At 36.4% G+C, this 18,281-nt stretch overlaps 3 protein-coding genes across 3 annotated transcripts; 2 read left to right on the plus strand and 1 right to left on the minus strand.

The window, feature by feature from the left end:
• Positions 1–387: 387 nt before the first annotated feature.
• On the plus strand, positions 388–1,862 carry LOC121887084 (interferon a3-like). Its single transcript, XM_042397639.1, has 5 exons — positions 388–519; positions 628–714; positions 835–984; positions 1,410–1,490; positions 1,600–1,862. The coding sequence occupies exons 1-5, from the start codon at positions 388–390 to the stop codon at positions 1,696–1,698; spliced, it is 549 nt and encodes a 182-aa protein (XP_042253573.1). The 3' UTR covers positions 1,699–1,862.
• A 1,162-nt stretch (positions 1,863–3,024) lies between these two features.
• On the plus strand, positions 3,025–9,369 carry LOC121887085 (interferon a3-like). Its single transcript, XM_042397640.1, has 6 exons — positions 3,025–3,103; positions 8,016–8,109; positions 8,218–8,304; positions 8,419–8,568; positions 9,057–9,137; positions 9,271–9,369. Exons 1-6 carry the CDS (start codon positions 3,096–3,098, stop codon positions 9,367–9,369), a joined length of 519 nt encoding a protein of 172 aa, XP_042253574.1. The 5' UTR covers positions 3,025–3,095.
• A 247-nt stretch (positions 9,370–9,616) lies between these two features.
• Positions 9,617–17,884, minus strand: cd79b (CD79b molecule, immunoglobulin-associated beta). The gene is made up of 5 exons (XM_042397587.1): positions 17,711–17,884; positions 15,632–15,928; positions 15,394–15,512; positions 13,536–13,589; positions 9,617–10,637 (listed from the first exon to the last, which is right to left on the minus strand). The coding sequence occupies exons 1-5, from the start codon at positions 17,760–17,762 to the stop codon at positions 10,548–10,550; spliced, it is 612 nt and encodes a 203-aa protein (XP_042253521.1). The 5' UTR covers positions 17,763–17,884; the 3' UTR covers positions 9,617–10,547.
• Between the last annotated feature and the right edge of the window lie 397 nt (positions 17,885–18,281).

An 18,281-nucleotide genomic window follows, 5' to 3' on the forward strand; every position in this document is an offset into this window, starting at 1 on the left:
GCTTTTCCAATGTTATCAATAGTGAACTGTGTTTGATTTTATGTTTTTTTAGGTATTCTATAACATGCATTGTCTTTGGTGTTAATATAGAGTTCAGTCTTTTTTAATACGTAACAGGCGTGATATTTTAACTTAGCTGTAATAGTTATTTATTGTGGGATAAATCTTTCATACGGACGCAAATTCAAATCTGAAATGTGTGACACGTTGTTCCGATTTTGACCATTTAACCGCGTGAAAGTCACACAAGTGTTTCCCACAGGTGTTTGGAAAATGAAAAAGGTGCTCACTCCTTTAAATAAGGCGCTGCAGGTTTGCTTGCTCAAACAGATCACCAGGACACATCTGAATTTGCTCCACACAAAAGCAAATTATACCTTTTTAAAGATGATGAACAGGATTTTGTCTGCTTGTCTGCTCCTCAGTCTGTACAGCGCAGGATCCTCGCTGAGCTGCAGATGGTTGGGTCATAAATTCAGACAGCACACTGAAAACTCTTTGGAGCTACTGGATACGATGGTAAGTGTGCTTTTTGAAATGTTGTTTATATTGATTTAATCATCTAAATGGACTCACTTTACTTAATTTTCTATACTTTAACACACGATTTGTTTGTGTGTGATGCAGGCTAATAATTCCACCAACACCACTGAGGATGCTGAACTGGAGGTGGCCTTCCCTCATGATCTGTACACCCAGGCGTCCAAAGCATCAGTAAGTCATCCTCAGCTTTTAACCACTGCAATTGTAATTGCAAAATATAATATACTGTATGAATTGTTTATTGTCTGTAGCAATCTGTGATTGATCGTCTTCTTCTTCTTCTTCTTCCAGGTTGGGGAGCGTCTTGGTTTCGTGGTGCAGATTCTGGAGCAGACGGCTGCCTTGTTTGAGGAGGCTCATAACTCTACATCATGGGAGGAGAAGACAGTGGAGGACTTTCTCAATGTTGTCACCCAGCAGGCTGATGGTCTGCGCTCCTGTGTAAGTCTCAGAAATGTGGAGGAACATAGTCTCACTTGTTCTCACATATAAGAATGATGGAAGAGGAATTCAGATCTAGAATTAACAATACAGCTGTGTAAAAATACTCAATACTACAACTAAAAGTCCTGCATGAAAAATCCTACTTAAGCAAAAGTACAGTTGGCTAGTTTAGTCTAGTGGTTCCCAACCTAGGGTTTGGGCCCCTCCAAAGGGTCTCCAGATAAATCTGAGGGGTGTGAGATAATAAATGGGAGAGGAGAGAAGAAAAAACAAAATTTTGATACACAAATCTGTTTTCAGTTTTTGGAATTTTTCTCTCAACAACTCATAGACATCTTAAATGTGAACCTGACTACACACTGCTTTTTGTAAGACATGTTAAAAATTATTTTCTTAAATCATTTGACTTTTTATTCATTTAGAATGGGAGCAACAGCCACAAGAAGAACAAGAAGCTGCAGATGTATTTCAAGAGACTCTCAGGCTATATCCTTGGACGAATGGTAAGTCTACACTATCTATCTATCTATCTATCTATCTATCTATCTATCTATCTATCTATCTATCTATCTATCTATCTATGTTTTAATAATAATATTCTTCTGTCTGTAGGGTCACAGTGCTGCAGCCTGGGAGCTGATCAGGAGGGAAATTAAAATCCATCTATTCAGAGCCGACCAGCTGGCTTCATCTCTACTCACCACCAACTGAAACCTGTCTGTCTGTCAGACTGAGAGTGTGTTACATTATTTGCTAACATGCAGTTTATTTATTTATTATTCTATTTATTTACTTATGTCTTTATTTATTTATCAGTTTATTTATTGAGCTGTTTTAGTACCCAACAGCTGATTGGTTGACTGTGTTGATTTTTAGCATTGAGCAAAATGAAGATTTGTTTTTTTTTTTTACATTACATTACATGTTATAACCAATAAAAAATGATGCAAATGGAAATATTCTTACTTTTGTTTTTTATTCCTGTGACATAAACAAAGGGAATACAGATTTTCTTTTTAATAAGCACAAGTAAACAGCAGGAACATTTAGGGTAATTTCTATAATAATACCTCTCACAAACATGTCTGATGATCATGTACAAGGACTTACACCTACTGCAGGTGCAAGATAGAAGTTATGTTAAATGATCAAGTCAGAGAATTAAAAAACTGAAGAGTAATACACAAGGCTGGGTTAGTAACTGGGCAAAGCAGGCAACACCCCAGGAGACCCCAGATCCCTAGGGTCCCCAAAAGCCCAGGTTTACTCCACATCATTTGGGTCTACATAATTTGATTAATCACAACTTTGTTATAAATTTGCACCACTGAAGTACAACATCAAATACGAACCTGGAATAGGGACTCTGTGTCAAAATCCAGTTATAAGACCTGAATAGTTTTAGTTTTTTGTTGTTGTTTTTTTAAATCAAATTGCACACAGAAAACTTGGGGCAAGTTAGTATTATTCCAGGCTGCAACAGTTATTTTCATTATCAATAGTCAAAAGACCAACAGTCAAAAACCCAAAGATGTTGAGTATATAAAAAAATGAGAATATCATCCAATCCAGCCAAATATTTCTAAACTTGTTCAGTCTTGTTGTTTTACCTAAAATGAATCAATGCCATGACAAGCTCATATTCTTTGTTCTTTTGCTAAACCATGAAAGACATAATTTCTGTACCTTATAGACCACAAACATGGACACTGTGTTGTCATTTGTAGGAATTTGTGCACTCAAATAGCTTTATGATTTTATGGGGGAATTATTAGTTATTATTGTACACAACTCCAACATGAAAATATTTGTCCAGCGACATCACTCATATTAGAGTAGGTATAATAATAGGGAAATAGTCTTCCTTGTTGGCCACACAAGAGGGGTCAATTAGAATTATGATTGCTATTAATCTTAACTATGATTTTGCAAGGGAGTAGGTCTTTTAAGGTCCAAAAAAAGCCCAAAAAAGCTACCTAAACAAAAACAGCCCAGAGTCTCAGATAAGACACTGTTTTAAAGTTTCAGTCTGCCGCCCAGAAGGTGCATCCTGGCCAACCCCAGAGGTTGCAGAGTTCTGGGGGAGCGGAGTCAGTCCCCTCCTGTTCATGGACAGGTGGGTTCAACTCCTGATTATGGTTACTCCAATAATCAAAGTATTTACAATTTAGCAATTGCATGATTCTTAATTTTGATGATATTTTTGATAGTAGCTTTAGCGTTTGGAGAGTGAAACAAGCAGAATGGTACTAAACATGATGTTAGTGTTATCAAGGATGATGGAATTATGTTTGTGGTACATTTCTTGGCTCAAAAAGAGTGGAAAAAAGTGTAATCAAAGTACGTGACACATATTGCAATATACACACACATACTAACATACAATATTAATTGTCCAGACAAAATCTAAAACTACATTTGTAAGTCCATGGGTTTTACAGTCCTCTGTTCTCCTTGATCCGACTGCAAACAGCAGGGGTCCATGTCATTTGACTGTGTGTGTGTGTGTGTGTGTGTGTGTTTGTTCTGGTAAATGTCTGTGAGTGTCTGTATGTCACTGGGGCATGGCATATTGTGCAGCATGTCTTGTGCCTTATGCCGGTTTGTTCCTTGATTAGTTCTTGGGTTGGTCATTCAAGTCCTAAAAGTCAAAATCCACAGTGGGATTCAAGTTGGTGCCAGCTCCTCTGTGTGTGTGACTGGCTCTTAGAGGTGAGTTATGATAACCAATGGTGGGGGTCATTTATCCAAACGGTACTATCAATTCACACTAGGGTGTGAATTTGTCTTCCCATCTTGCTGGCTCTTGTAGCTTGAAGGATCAAAGGTGGTTTGGGTCAGTGGTCTGGTTTGGTGACCATGCAGGAGATGGGGAGGGGAGGGAGGTTCCTTATCTGATCCTTTCTGTTTGCAGGAGGTCGTTTAATGGTCTGGTCAGTGAGGAGTTTGGGACTCTCCCTTATATATTATTGGCCAGCATTCCTGGGGGGTTGAAGAAAGAGCTGGTCTGTCGCTTGAGGTTTGTGCTGTCTGCCTTCAAAACATGCAGGGGCTTTACCCTACACATTATACATCCATTATAAGGTCAAGCATTACAGGCAAAGTGTTGACATGGACTTAAATCAGAAATAGTCTGGTAGTAATGAAATTTTGAGTTTGTATGAAAATATGATGCTTTACAACTCTTGTATTAGGCATTACATACTACTTTGAGTCAACAGGGGGCACCATAGTACAATTAAAGATTTTATCTGTAGTGATTTTAATTAATTTCTGAATTTTGTGGTTATCAGAAGTTGTCAGTAAACACTGTCTTTCTCCTTTATTTCATATTTCTGTCTAAGTGATTTCTGAGATTAAATTAGTCACTTCATACTATATTGAACAATAAAATTGACAATATAAATGCAAGAACATAAGTACCATATCTGCTGATAATCAGCAGAAATGAAAGGGCAGTTTTCTGATAGTTACATCTATTCCTGTACAGCCCACACAAAATGTTAAGCAGAAACAAGAAAACTTAAAGATCCCCTTTAGAGATGTTTTAGGGCATGTAAAAATCCTCAGCTTATCATAATAAATTGTGTCTGACATGTTTTTTCCATGAACAAAAGTTAAATTACCTTGTTAAAAATCCTAAAAATAACCTAATGCAAATATATTTCATTTCAAAAGTTTAACTGTTTGACACAAGATGTCTCCTACTTCACTGAAAAGTCCATTCTCAGTGTATGTGCACTGCAGGCTTTAACATCACACTTGTGTAGCTTGTCTACTGGCCTTCGATTGGCTCCAAACTAGTTGTGATGTCACTAATCATATTGTACACCCCTTTGACTCAGATTTGAGGTGAGCATAGAGAAACTTCCTCCCTTCAGCAGATGTAAAAACAGCCTTGCAGTGTCAAACTCTGCACATAGCATTCCTAGCATTCACAGAGTCCAACTCTGAATGGCCATGCAGTTGTTTTTTTAAAATGAAGTATAAAGAAATGAGGATAAATTATGCTGAACAACAAACATTTATATCATTGGTGCCCAACATAGGGAGGAGGGACCCTCTAGAAATCCCAAGATTAATTTGGGGGTATGAGATGGAAGGGATTTTTTTGTTTGTTTAGATATTTCGATATTAAGACCCTGGACAGAGATGTTGATACATACTGTCTGCAATTTTGTTGAGATTGTGTATTTCAATATTCAATTCTGGAGTACATTGCTTGTATGAATGCATTCAGTCTGGTCATAAGATGATAAAGAAATTTGTGTCATTAAATCTTTCTAATTTCAAATTTGTGTATATATTTGCTTTTTTCTTGTGGAATGCTTTTACCTCTTCGGGCTCTGTGTCAGGAGAATAGCAAGAGATGAACCCAAACGCAGGAATGCAATGTAAAACTGAAGAATAACACTTTATTCACGATAATGCAGGCAAAGCAGAACCAAACTGGACAAACCTAAACAAGACAGAAGTAAGCATGACAGAAAAAAGGATCCAACAAGACTGAACTGAAAACGAGGACTTAAATACAAACTGAACTAATGAAACAACAAGGAACAGGTGGCAAGACACAAAGGCAGGCTGGGAGCTGACTGGCTGGTTGAAGATGCAGGCAGCAGGGCAGGGCAAACGAGACTGATGCAGGGCAGGTGTGGAGGGAAGTGTGGCGAGAAAAGCAGGCTGGGGACACAGGAGGAAAAACTAAGAGCAAACAGAAACCCAAAAACCCAGAAAACACAATGAAACCAAAAACCCAGAAAACACAATGAGATAGAAAATGGTGCTTGCAGGGATATATATGTATAGCAAGGCTGTAAGCACAGTCAGAGTAGTTAAACATAAGCATTTGCATTCTCCTATACTATAAAAAACAGATTAAAGCCAAATAACAAAAGCAAAATGATGCAGTTCTTCTCACATGGCACACAGAGGCTGTAAATGCAAATTATTCAAATCTACAGAAACAAATGTTAACAAACTCGTTTTTTCATAATATGTTGGGGATAAGTTAGAGAGCCCAGCCATTGAACAAACGCCTGTCAATCTCTGGATAAGAGCGCCTGCTAAATGCCCTGAATATAAATACAGAAGACGTGAAATAAACTGCCTGGTGTATAAATTGCTGCATCTTAGACACCTAACTAGTTGTGTCAAAGTCCTCAGTCACATTTCAGTGTGAAAGCAATCCTTAATTTCAACTTCAAGGACCTACTGCCACTCAGTCCAGTTCAACAAACAGGGAAAAAGTCCAAGGGTATCTGGTGGACTGGTGGAGGGACATAGGGCCAGACTGGGAGAGAACTATGACACTGAGAAAATCCTTCAATTGAAACAATCAAAGAAGGAAAAATGTCCACAACTCATGTTCATTCTGAGGCCATACCGTGTAATGAGGGGTCACAGGGGTCTAAGACAAAAAGGCTGGCAACCATTGACTTACTATAGGCCTATATTATAAAACAATAATTTAGGCCTAACCATTAATTACCAGTTTAATACCCTACATCAGTATTCATTGGAGAATGCCCTGAACAAGGCTCTTGGAGGGTTATTTTTGCTTTGTTGTTTCTGTGTATATCAACTTTTTTGTTTGTTTTGAGTATGTGTCAATGCATGGGACAGAAATAATATTTACTGAATCATACTGTAGACTGCATAGTATTAATAGCATAATTTAGCCTAAAATGTAATAGCCTTCTTTGATTCATATATCTTATAGGCTTTTGAAAAAACACACACACACATGCTACAAACCACAAATTGAAAATACAATAAAACTACCATAGAAATAAAACTTAATCAATACACGCTGATTACTTTTCACACACTTGTGACGTACGGGTCAAATATAATAGGCTACTAATCTGTAAAATTAAAAGGTGAAGGAGAATCCCCCTTCAATAAGTTTCCTGGTTCTCATGTACAAGCAGCCACATTCTGCTTAAAACAAGCTGAAATGTCACTGATCAGTTGAATGAATGAGCGTCACTGCGCAGGCCGCAGTCACACACTGACTTTCATTTTCTCTTTGTGGGAACTTCCCATTTACTGCACTGAGTGGACACATTGTAATCACGCTTGTAATTTTATTAATGAATGATTATTTTTTAGTCCACACAGAACTTATGATGCAATTCCAACAATTATCTCTTTTTAATACATTTTTCATCTCATTGACCAACGTGCAGGCTGAAAGACAGGTGATGATGTCATCAAAGACAATGCCTGAAATCTGAAAAATACAAAAACTATAAACTATAAACTATAAACACTATAAACTAAAGAAATTAAATGTTTAAATAAATGTTCAAATATCCTAAAACCTTTATCAGTGACAGGGATTACAGTCAAGGAGAATTAATTTTGGGTGTCCACAAATCTCTAGGCCTATTATTTGTAACATTGATTTTACTATTAGTGTTATTATATTTCATTGTATTTTATCATTTTATTATATTATTCTATTCATTGTTGAGTTTTTATTGTATTTTTTCATTTTATGTAGAACACTTTGTAACTTAAGAAGTGCTATTTAAATAAAAGTATTATTATCATTATTATTATTATTATTAGTTGCCCTTGAAAAATCACAATAATATTCCTATAATAATCCCATAATTTCCAAAATGGAATACTGAGTTATTCCAACATTATCATTAGTGAACTGTGTTTGATTTTATGTTTTTTAGGTATTCTATAACATGCATTGTCTTTGGTATTACTATATAGCAGTTTAGTCCTTTTTAATACATACCAGGTGTGATATTTTAACTTTACAGTGATATTTACTTATTGTGGGATAAATCTTTCATACTGATGTGAATTCAATTCTGAAATGTGAAAGCCACACAAAGTGTTTCCCACAGGTGTTTAGAAAATGAAAAAAGTGCGCACTGATATAAATGAGGCTCTGCAGGTCTGCTCAAACAGATCACCAGGACTCATCTGAATTTGCTCCACACAAAAGCAATTTACACCTTTTTAAAAATGACCAACAGGATTTTCTTTGCTTGCCTGCTCCTCAGTCTGTACAGCGCAGGATCCTCGCTGAGCTGCAGATGGTTGGGTCATAAATTCAGACAGCACACTGAAAACTCTTTGGAGCTACTGGATACGATGGTAAGTGTGCTTTTTAAAATGTTGTTTACAGTGATTTAGTTATCTTAATGGATTCACTTTACTTAATTTTCTATACTTTAACACACGATTTGTTTGTGTGTGATGCAGTCTAATAATTCCACCAACACCACTGAGGATGCTGAACTGGAGGTGGCCTTCCCTCATGATCTGTACACCCAAGCGTCCAAAGCATCAGTAAGTCATCCTCAACTTTTAACCACTGCAATTGTAGATGCAAAATATAATATACTGTATGAATTGTTTATTGTCTGTAGTAATCTGTGATTGATCGTCTTCTTCTTCTTCCAGGTTGGGGAGCGTCTTGGTTTCGTTGTGCAGATTCTGGAGCAGACGGCTGCCCTGTTTGAGGAGGCTCATAACTCTACATCGTGGGAGGAGAAGACAGTGGAGGACTTTCTCAATGTTGTCACCCAGCAGGCTGATGGTCTGCGCTCCTGTGTAAGTGTCAGAAATGTGGAGGAACATAGTCTCACTTGTTCTCACATTAAATGATTGGTGATTGATTTTTGCAGCATGTTCAATACTACAAGTAACAATCCTGCTTGAAAAAACCTACTTAAGTAAAAGTACAGTTCACTAGTTTTGTCTAACTGTTCCCAACCTAGGGGTCGGGCCCCTCCAAAGGGTCATAGGATAAATCTGAGGGGTCGTGAGATGATTAATGGGAGAGGAAAGAAGAAAAAACAAGATACACTTATACACAAATCTGTCTTCAGTTTTTGGACTTTTTCTCTAATCTTTGATTTTTGGTGAAATACTGGATCATTTGAACATTTATTGAAATTAAACAATAACAAGATCGGAGAGAAAAATCACTATTTGATGGAGCTCATAGACATCTTAAATGTGACCCAGACTACACACTGCTTTTTGTAAGACAGGTTAAAAACTATTTTCTTAAATCATTTGTCTTTTTATTCATTTAGAATGGGAGCAACAGCCACAAGAAGAACAAGAAGCTGCAGATGTATTTCAAGAGACTCTCAGGCCATATCCTTGGACGAATGGTAAGTCTACACTATCTATCTATCTATCTATCTATCTATCTATCTATCTATCTATCTATCTATCTATCTATCTATCTATCTATCTATCTATCTATCTATCTATGTTTTAATAATAATATTCTTCTGTCTGTAGGGTCACAGTGCTGAAGCCTGGGAGCTGATCAGGAGGGAAATCAAAATCCATCTATTCAGAGCCGACCAGCTGGCTTCATCTCTACTCACCACCAACTGAAATCTGTCTGTTATCTGCTTGTCAGATTAAGAATATCTTAATTTATTTGCTAATCTATTTATTTATTTATATATTTATAGCTTATTTATTGTGTTTACTTCTGTATTCATTGATTAGTCAAATAGTTAATATTCTACACATCAATTATATCAAGATGTTCAACTTGTTTATCTTTTAAAAAATGCATTTCAGAAAATAGATTTTCTTCATGGTTACCTGTAATAACCAATAAAAAAATAAGGCTTTCTCCAGCAAATGGAAATGTTTTTATTGTTTTCATTCCTATTACATACACAAAAGGCACACAGATGTTTTACAGAGCAAACAACAGGAACATGTAGGTCCTTTTTCTATGATAAAACCTCTCAAAATTTTTTATGATGAGCATGTTCTTACACCTACTATGAATACAAGATAATATAGACATTACATTTTCAAGTCAGAGAAGTCATTATAAAATCACACACAATACAATTTATATAAAATCCTCTTGAAGCACCAAAACGTCAGCTGAGTTTTCAGCTGTCGAGTCTGAATTGTGTTGTCGAGTGGTTCATTTACACTTCAGTGGACTTCAGATCACATCGGATTAATTCAATGCAGTGTTACTGAATAGCGTAAAATCAACAGCACTAGCTTATAGGAAGCATTGTAGAGCAGTGGTTCTCAACCTTTCTGGTGTCAAGGACCCCCAGATTGATACATATCAGGCTGCGGACCCATATTTGACAAGATGTAGTCTCTGGGATCCCCATCTTATCAGATGGGGATCCCAGAGACCCCAGTTAAGATCCCAGTTAAGTCATTCCATAACTGTCTATACTGTATATTGGCAGATTAATGAGTGAAGAGTATGAAACCTATTAACAGAATAGTCATTCTTATACATTCATTCACTGGGCTAATTTCTAGTCAATGAAATAATAGTGAAATTAAAATGTTAAACATTTTTCTGGAACCCCCCTGGAACCCCCTCAAGGACCCCTGGGGGTCCCTGGACCCCAGGTTGAGAACCGCTTTTGTAGATTATGTATGCAGATTTATAAACAAAGCAGAAAATGATATATCCAAATCTGAGCAGGAGCATTAAAGACTCAAACTATTATTTTAACTGTACAACTTATAAGTGAGAAGGCTGTCGACGTGGTGAGGTGAAAAGTAGTCAAATTTTGTCAGCCTCACTCCCATGGGGCCTCACCTCCTTCAGCCTGGGTGTACACAGACAGTTCCTCATACAGACCTCCTCCACACGTCTCAATTGCCAGGCCCTGAAAGACAGAAATAAATCTATTTTAGTCATGTTACATATATATGTGAGTCCCATATGGGAATTGACAAATTCCACTCTCAAAATTTAAGATCATGTGATGAAAAGCTATAAAATAGTAAAAGTGCAGCTACTGACTAACATCAGTACTGCTTTTATTTGCATCAATGATTCAGGCATGACAGATAAAGAGAAAGATGTGGAGTTGTTTAATATAGCAAAATGGTTACTGTAAAGATCATGAATATTAATAAACTCTTTTGCTTATTATCTGTTGTTTTAGCAGCACCAGTCCGAGTTCATACACTGGAGTCACAAAGACAACCATTGTTTTCTCTAAAAGATTAAAGGATAGGTTCACAATTTTGTGGCCAAAATCCACAGTGTGGATTTAAAAGTCTCTGTGAAGCTTATATGAGGCTTCAGCAGTCTGAGTTAGTTATATCAAGTGGATATCTATCACATTTACAGTCTTTTTAGCATCAAATTCCCTCTTTGTGTTTCCTCGGACAGTGTTTCCCTGTTGAGCTGCAGTGGAAGTATAGTAACAAAAAGAGGAACTTTGGCACTAAAAAGACTGTAACGTTGAAAGATCTACTTGATTTGACTCATTTGGACGCTGACGCTTCATATTAGCTTCAGATAAACCTTTTTGTACATTTTTGCACAGAAAGAGGACTGAGGATTTTGTCCCCCAGCACTTACATTTTAAGTGCATTATGAAGGGATCTTCTAATGGTCAGTATGAACAGGAGGAATGATTATGGCAAGAAAAACCTGTTTCGATGTTCATTTGGACTCCTGACTATTGTTTTAAGAAAGACTTTGAAAAATTGTGAGCCCCTTTAACCAGCTTTAACACTTACTTACTCAAAGACTCCTCGAAACATCTGGATGAAAAAATATTGCGTCCGTTGCACGATAAAAAAAGATTTTTAACCTATTTTCCAAGTTGCAATTCTGTTTCCTAATCAGGAAGCAGGCAGGCTGCCATTTTTGTTTACAGACGCAAAAACAGGCTTTTTTTAAAATCAGGAATCCCCAAAGACTTCAAAAGAGCAGTAAATGATTTTAAACAATCTTCTACGTATTTCAAACATGGCTGGTTAATTATCTTTAAGATCAATGGTTTTGACTTGAATGTAGAGATGCACCAAAGTGTCTATCTCAGCACATCAAATGCAAGTTGATTTGGATCCAACTTTCCTGTTGCATATAATCAATCTGTCATTTAAAGAACATGAAAGGCCAGATTAACCTTCTGTTGTTGGGCCCTTGACCCCCACTATACATGGTAGAACTTAACAGCTGAAATGATTAGATGATTAAACAGTTAATTAATCAATTGACACAAAAATTAATTGTCAACAATTTTGATAATAGATTATTGTTTATGTCTTTTTTTTTTCACTGATAGCAGCTTCTTAAAGGTGAATATTTGCTAGTTTTCCATGAAACATCTTTTGGACAGACAAGTAATTTGAATTTGTTAATTTGGGGGAATAATGCATTTCTCACTGTTTTCTGGCATTTTATACACTGAACTATCAATAGAGTATTAAACAAAATAATTGACAGACTTATTGATAAAGAGCCCAATATAAACTAAAACAATGAGTGTCTTAAAAACTAGATTTTGACATAGACTCCATGGATGGAGAATGGGGGACCTGTCATAGTTGATACTGTACTTCAGTGCTGCAGATTAAACCTGAGGCTCTTGGGGCCCCTGGGGGTCTGGAGTTGGTAATCCAGATTTTGGTAGAAGGCTTGACAAGTGCAATGCCTTGTTATCAGGTGTCCCTAATGCCTCTCAGTCAGTAACAGCTTGTACAGAATGCTACTGTCAGAGTTTTAATAGAAACAAAGAGATGAGATCAAGTCACTGTTCTGGTCTCACGGTACAATTTTAGTAAGATCCTCATTCTGTGCATGTTATTCTGTTTATGAACTCGCCCTTGACTATATGGTTGACATGCTGCAGCGATATGTCCTCAGCAGACTGCTCAGATCCATGAACTCTCTGCTGCAGACTGTACCAAACAGTCAGGCAAAGAGCTTCAGTAAAGCTACTGTCTGCAGTTTCTGACCCAAACTCTATTTTTACTTATTTTTTATGTAGAGGCTATCACTACTATATTTATATTTTTAAACTAACTTTTACCTTTTACTTTATGTAAAGTATGTTATGTCCACATATTTATGTTATCTGCTTTCTCTTGGTAAATGTTCTGTTGTTTTCTTCTACGGTAATGTAAAGTAGAGCTGCAATGATTAGTCGATTAATCGATTAGTTACAGAAAATTAACTGGCAACTATTTTGATAATCAATTAATCATTTTGAGAAAGACAAAATGTGTTCCAGTTTCTTAAATGTGAATATTTTCTGGTTGCTTTAATCTTCTATGATAGTAAACTGAATATCTTTGGGTTGTGCACTGTTGGTCAGGACAAAACAACATTTTAGTTTGCATCTTGGGCTTTGAGACACTACGAACAACATTTTTCACCATTTCTTTGACATTTAATAGATCAAACAACTAGTTACAGCCCTATTGTAAAGCACTCTGAGCTACATTTTTTTGCGTGACAGGTGCTACATAAAGATTCCTCTATTAGCAAACTAGAGGTTCCTTAACACAACCTACTGTAAAGGCTCCTATTGACAGAGGAAGACACAGTTGTGGCTACAAGCTCAGTGGAGCAAGGAGTGTGTGCATGTGTGTGTGTGTGTGTGTGTGTGTCTTGCTCTGTCTTGCACGTTTTTTTTTTTTCTTCTTCTTCTTAAAAACACAGCTGCGATGTGTGTTCACTGTAACATGTAAACGACCACCGTGACAGAAGGAAATTACCTTATCTTTGATGAATGCTAATGTAAAACAGAGACAGTAGAACAAACCTCATAGATATGATCAGTTTCGGGCTCCTCATATATGCTGTCCTTCTCTTTGAGCTGTTTAGAAAGAGAAAGAAGAAATGAAAAAGAGAAAAATAAGAATGCAGTTAAAGAGTTTGGGTTAGCTATTGATAAACATTGTACAAAATATACCAAAAATTAACAAATAAACACTAAAAAATATCTGACTGTCAGTGGAAGTAGCTTTTTAAAATAATTATACATGTATATATATATATATATCAAATCTCTAGAATCTAGAATCAAAAGTTCTTGTTGCCATGGAAACCAGGACTGCATCAATACTTTCATGAAGGTTGGTGCTTCAGGTGTCAAAATGACTTCCTCAGGAACTTCATACATGGACTTAAAATTGGGTGTTATGTTTTTTTCAGCTTGAGCAGCTTCTGCAACCTTTAAGTAGTTTCAAATTCAGCAATTTACACTCATAAAATGGCTGGTAGTTTAGCACTTAATGCTACTAAGTATTCAGATCCTTTACTTAGCCTAAGTAAGTAAAGGTAAGTAAGTAAAAGTCATGCAAGAAGGATCCTGCTCAAGTAAAAATACGCAAGTATTATGAGCTTGATGTAGTTAAAGTATTGCAGTAAAAGTAGTGGTTTGGTGACTGATATATTATTATATATGACATCATTAGATTATTAATACTGAAGCATCAGTTTGTAAGCAGCATGTTACTGTTGTAGCTACTGGAGGTGGAGCTAGTTTCAACTACTTATACATAACTTATATACAGTTAACTAGTTTAGTCCAGTGGTTCCCAGCCTAGGGGTCAGGCCCCTCCAAAGGGTCACCAGATAAATCTGAGGGGTCGTGAGATGATTAATGGGAGAGGAAAGAAGAAAAAACAAAGATCTGATACACAAATCTGTTTTCAGTTTTTGGACTTTTTCTATAATCTTTGATTTTTGGTGATATATTGGATCATTTGAACATTTATTGAAATGAAAGCATGTGAGAAGTTTAGAGGGAAAAATCACTATTTGGTGGAGCTGTTAACAACTCATAGACATGTGAAATGTGACCCCGACTACACACTGCTTTTTGTAAGACGTCAAAAGCCAAAAAGGTTGGAAACCACTGGTTTCATCTTTAACAATGTGTTGTATTTTAAAAGCTTGTTATATTATCCATTGTGTCAAATCTTCATCAGAAAAGTAACTAAAGCTGTCGAATAAATGTAGTGGAGTAGAAAGTACAACATTTCCCTCTGAAATGAAGTAGAGTGGAAGCATAAAGTAGCATCAAATGGAAATACTCGAGTAAAGTACAAATATCTCAAAATTGTACCTAAGTACAATAATTGAGTAAATGAACTCAGTTACTTTCTGCCATTGCTTCAATTTAGCGTATACTAGACTTTTCTAAATGTCGGTAAAAACGTGCTGCGCTTTGATTAAGCTTTTTATTTTATTAATTGACCGTGCTTTGTAGTATCTTAGCAAATCAATGCAGCATGTAGCACAAAGACGGGCACAGCAAGCTACAGTTGCTGTCAGTTTGTCAGATTTGTGGATGTACCGACAAATAACCAACTTGGGCAGTATGGTCGTAGTTTTAATGCAGTAAAGAGTTAAAACTAGTGCTGCATGTGCTATATAAACAATTTGATGACTGATTAATCACTTTTGCTGGTTCCAGCTTTGAGAATGTGAAGATATGGTGCTTTTCTGTGTTTTATGAAACTGTAAATTTAATATCTCTGGGCTTTGGACAGTTGGTCAGACAATACAAACACTCTGAAGACATCACCTTGGACTATGGAAAAGATTAATTGATTCAATAGAAATATCATTGGGGTTTTTTTCTAGTGTTTTGTGTTTTGCGTCTTGTTTCTCACCAGACTGTGTTTGCGTAGAAGTACAGCAGCAATACACACAGCCAGCAGTAGGCCCTGGAAGACCATGAGACCATCCTTCATCTTGCTTCTGTACAGAGCCTCACGAACGTTCACGTTTCCTGTGAGAAGAGAGATGTGTGTGTTTTGAACAACTGGACAGACCATAATAGATTAAATAATGAATTATGTTGCTGTAGATCTGAAAGTCTGGCTAAGACATGTTGTCACAGCAACTTACTGACAACTTGCAGTCCAGTCCCAGGTCCCGTTATATTGTTTATCCTGCAGAAGTACACTCCACTGTCTTCAGTGTTCAAATCCATGAGTTGAAGACAGCTTTTTACGCCTGTACGAAGCTCAGTCCTGGGTCCTTGCGTAATCTGTTTTTCTTCTTTTCCATCCACATTGGTCTTGTACCACTGCACCTCACCTTGCAGCCTTGAATAGTTCTCACAGTATATATACACAGTTTGCCTGGTTTTCACACCATAGAACCGGGGTACCTGGGTGAGCACTTGGGCTTCATTCAGGGCCACTGAACAGACAAAAAAAAAAGGTTGAGGGACATTGTGACACAGTTATAATGGCAGTTACTATAAATCTCTCTAGACAAAGAGTATACTGGCAGTATGCTTCCAATATGGTGCTGGCTTCACGTTTAATGCCAAGAAGAGTAATGTAATAAGTGGATGTAAATAAATTAGAGAATGATTATTTCTGGAGTTCTACTTAAGCAAAGATGTAGTAATAAGAAATAATAATAGTGATAAGATAATCATTCTACTGAAGAAAGATATATACAGTATATCGACAATGTTTTAAATTATATATTCGAGGTAACTGATGCTCAACTAATGTCTTTGTGTTTTGGGCTTACCTTATGTCCCTACTGCTCACCTATGGTGTAGGTATAAAAAAAGCAGTATGCAGAGAGTTACTATTGCTCACAATGATGCTATGAGGATGCTACTTGTAGTCATAAAGGCTGCAACTAATGATTTTTTTCATTTTTGATTAACATGCCAAATGCCAAAAATTTTTTTCATCAACTGATTCATCGTCAAGTCTCTAAAATGTAAGAAAAAGGTTGCAAGAGTCCAAGTTTCTCTTCGCATTGCTTGTTTTGTCTGACCAGCAGTCTATATTTCAAATATATTGAATTTACAATGACATAAAACAGAGAAAAGCAGCAAGTATTCAAAGTGGGAAACCTGGAACCAGTGAATGTTTGGCTTTTAAACAATTAATCAACTAATTTGATGTCAGTCGACATCTAGTGCTGAGGAATGAGAGAAGAGAAAATTATGAGACAAGTATTTTTATAATCAATCAGTCATTTAAGGAATTTATCAAGTAAAAAAAGAGACAAATATTCACCGGCTTCCAGCTTCTTGAATGTGAGGATTTGCTGCTTTTTCTCTGTTTATTATAAGTTGCACATTGAATACCTTTTGGGTAATGATTGCTGGTCTGTTGGTGGGACAAAACAGTTATGTGAAGATATCATATTAGACTCTTGGATATTGTTTCACTATTTTATGATATTTTATAGATTATACGAGACAATAACTTGTGTTGGGTTTTTTGTTTTTACATTTTTTGTACATTTTATAGACTAAATAATTAATTATTTAAAAGTCATCAACACATTAAGTGATAATGAAAGTAATAATTTGTTGCAGCCCTAGGAGGATGATGCTAACTGATGCGTTGGTTGACCCGTCCTGTAACTACATGAGGTATACATTAGCGTTGTGGGTATTTGGTTGTTGATGTCTTCACCTGTGTTGTAAACAGGTGATTTTCAGGTGGTGGTTTGTTTTTAATGTTTGCAACACGTTAGTATCAGTTGTTGTCTTGTTTTACAATATCATCTTTCCCTAAAACGCACTACAAGTCTAACATAAAGTTGATCAGATAACTGAACGGAATAAGTCGATGATCGCTTATATGTTGTATATAAAAAATAACCAAGAAGACATCGGTTCATCAACATGACAATAATATTATACACTGTTTGTCTCAGAAAACAACTTCCTCTTTCCCCCAGATGGCCAGGAAGTAATGGTGCTGTAGAGTCGAAAATAACATGCAAAACACTTCTATGCAGTGAAGTTGTGGTCAAACAGACAAAAAATATGATAGTTTGTGATATGTCTGCATAAACCATTGTGAAATGTTAATGTGACTAACTATATTGCTGTAGTAACATTCAGGATTTTACTAATGTTAATATTTAGCACCAAGACTGTAATTGTTGTTAGCATCATTTTCAGTCACTTATTAAATCGATCGTATTGCGAGAGTTTACACTTACCTGACAGATAGATCAGTGCAAGCCCGCAGTATCTAGCAAGCAACCAGCGCATGATGACATGCAAAGAAAAATATTCCAAACTCTGTGCGTCCAAATCTCTCTACAGTCATGAAAACGCTGCGAACAAGGAGAAGAAGTGTCTGCACCAGTGGGTGTGCTGTCTGTTACTACACATGCTTTCATGTCAGGCAAATGAGGGGGAGAGCACCGTAACGTCAAACCAAAATACCTTCTCACAACCCACATTTAACATTAAAAACCCATCCAACTTTATTCTCCTTGTTTTTTGGGATTTTTTTTAGACAGATGAAACAATGTTGTGAAAATTAGAAGGGTTCGTGAGAGATGCTGCAGGACATAACAAACATCTATATATATGGTCTATATATATATTTATCTGGTCTAGAGCTGTGTCTCGTTTGATATTTTCGATATTAGTGCCAATGCAATACCTGAGTTTCAGTATTAATACCAGAACAACACTTTTCTGATACCTTTAAAACATAAACATGGGTCACAAAACTTTTTATCCATTAAACAAAAGAAGCCAGAAGAAGATCTAAAATGTTAA

This window comes from Thunnus maccoyii, chromosome 20, assembly GCF_910596095.1.
Source record: "Thunnus maccoyii chromosome 20, fThuMac1.1, whole genome shotgun sequence".
In the NCBI taxonomy this organism is placed as follows: domain Eukaryota; kingdom Metazoa; phylum Chordata; class Actinopteri; order Scombriformes; family Scombridae; genus Thunnus; species Thunnus maccoyii.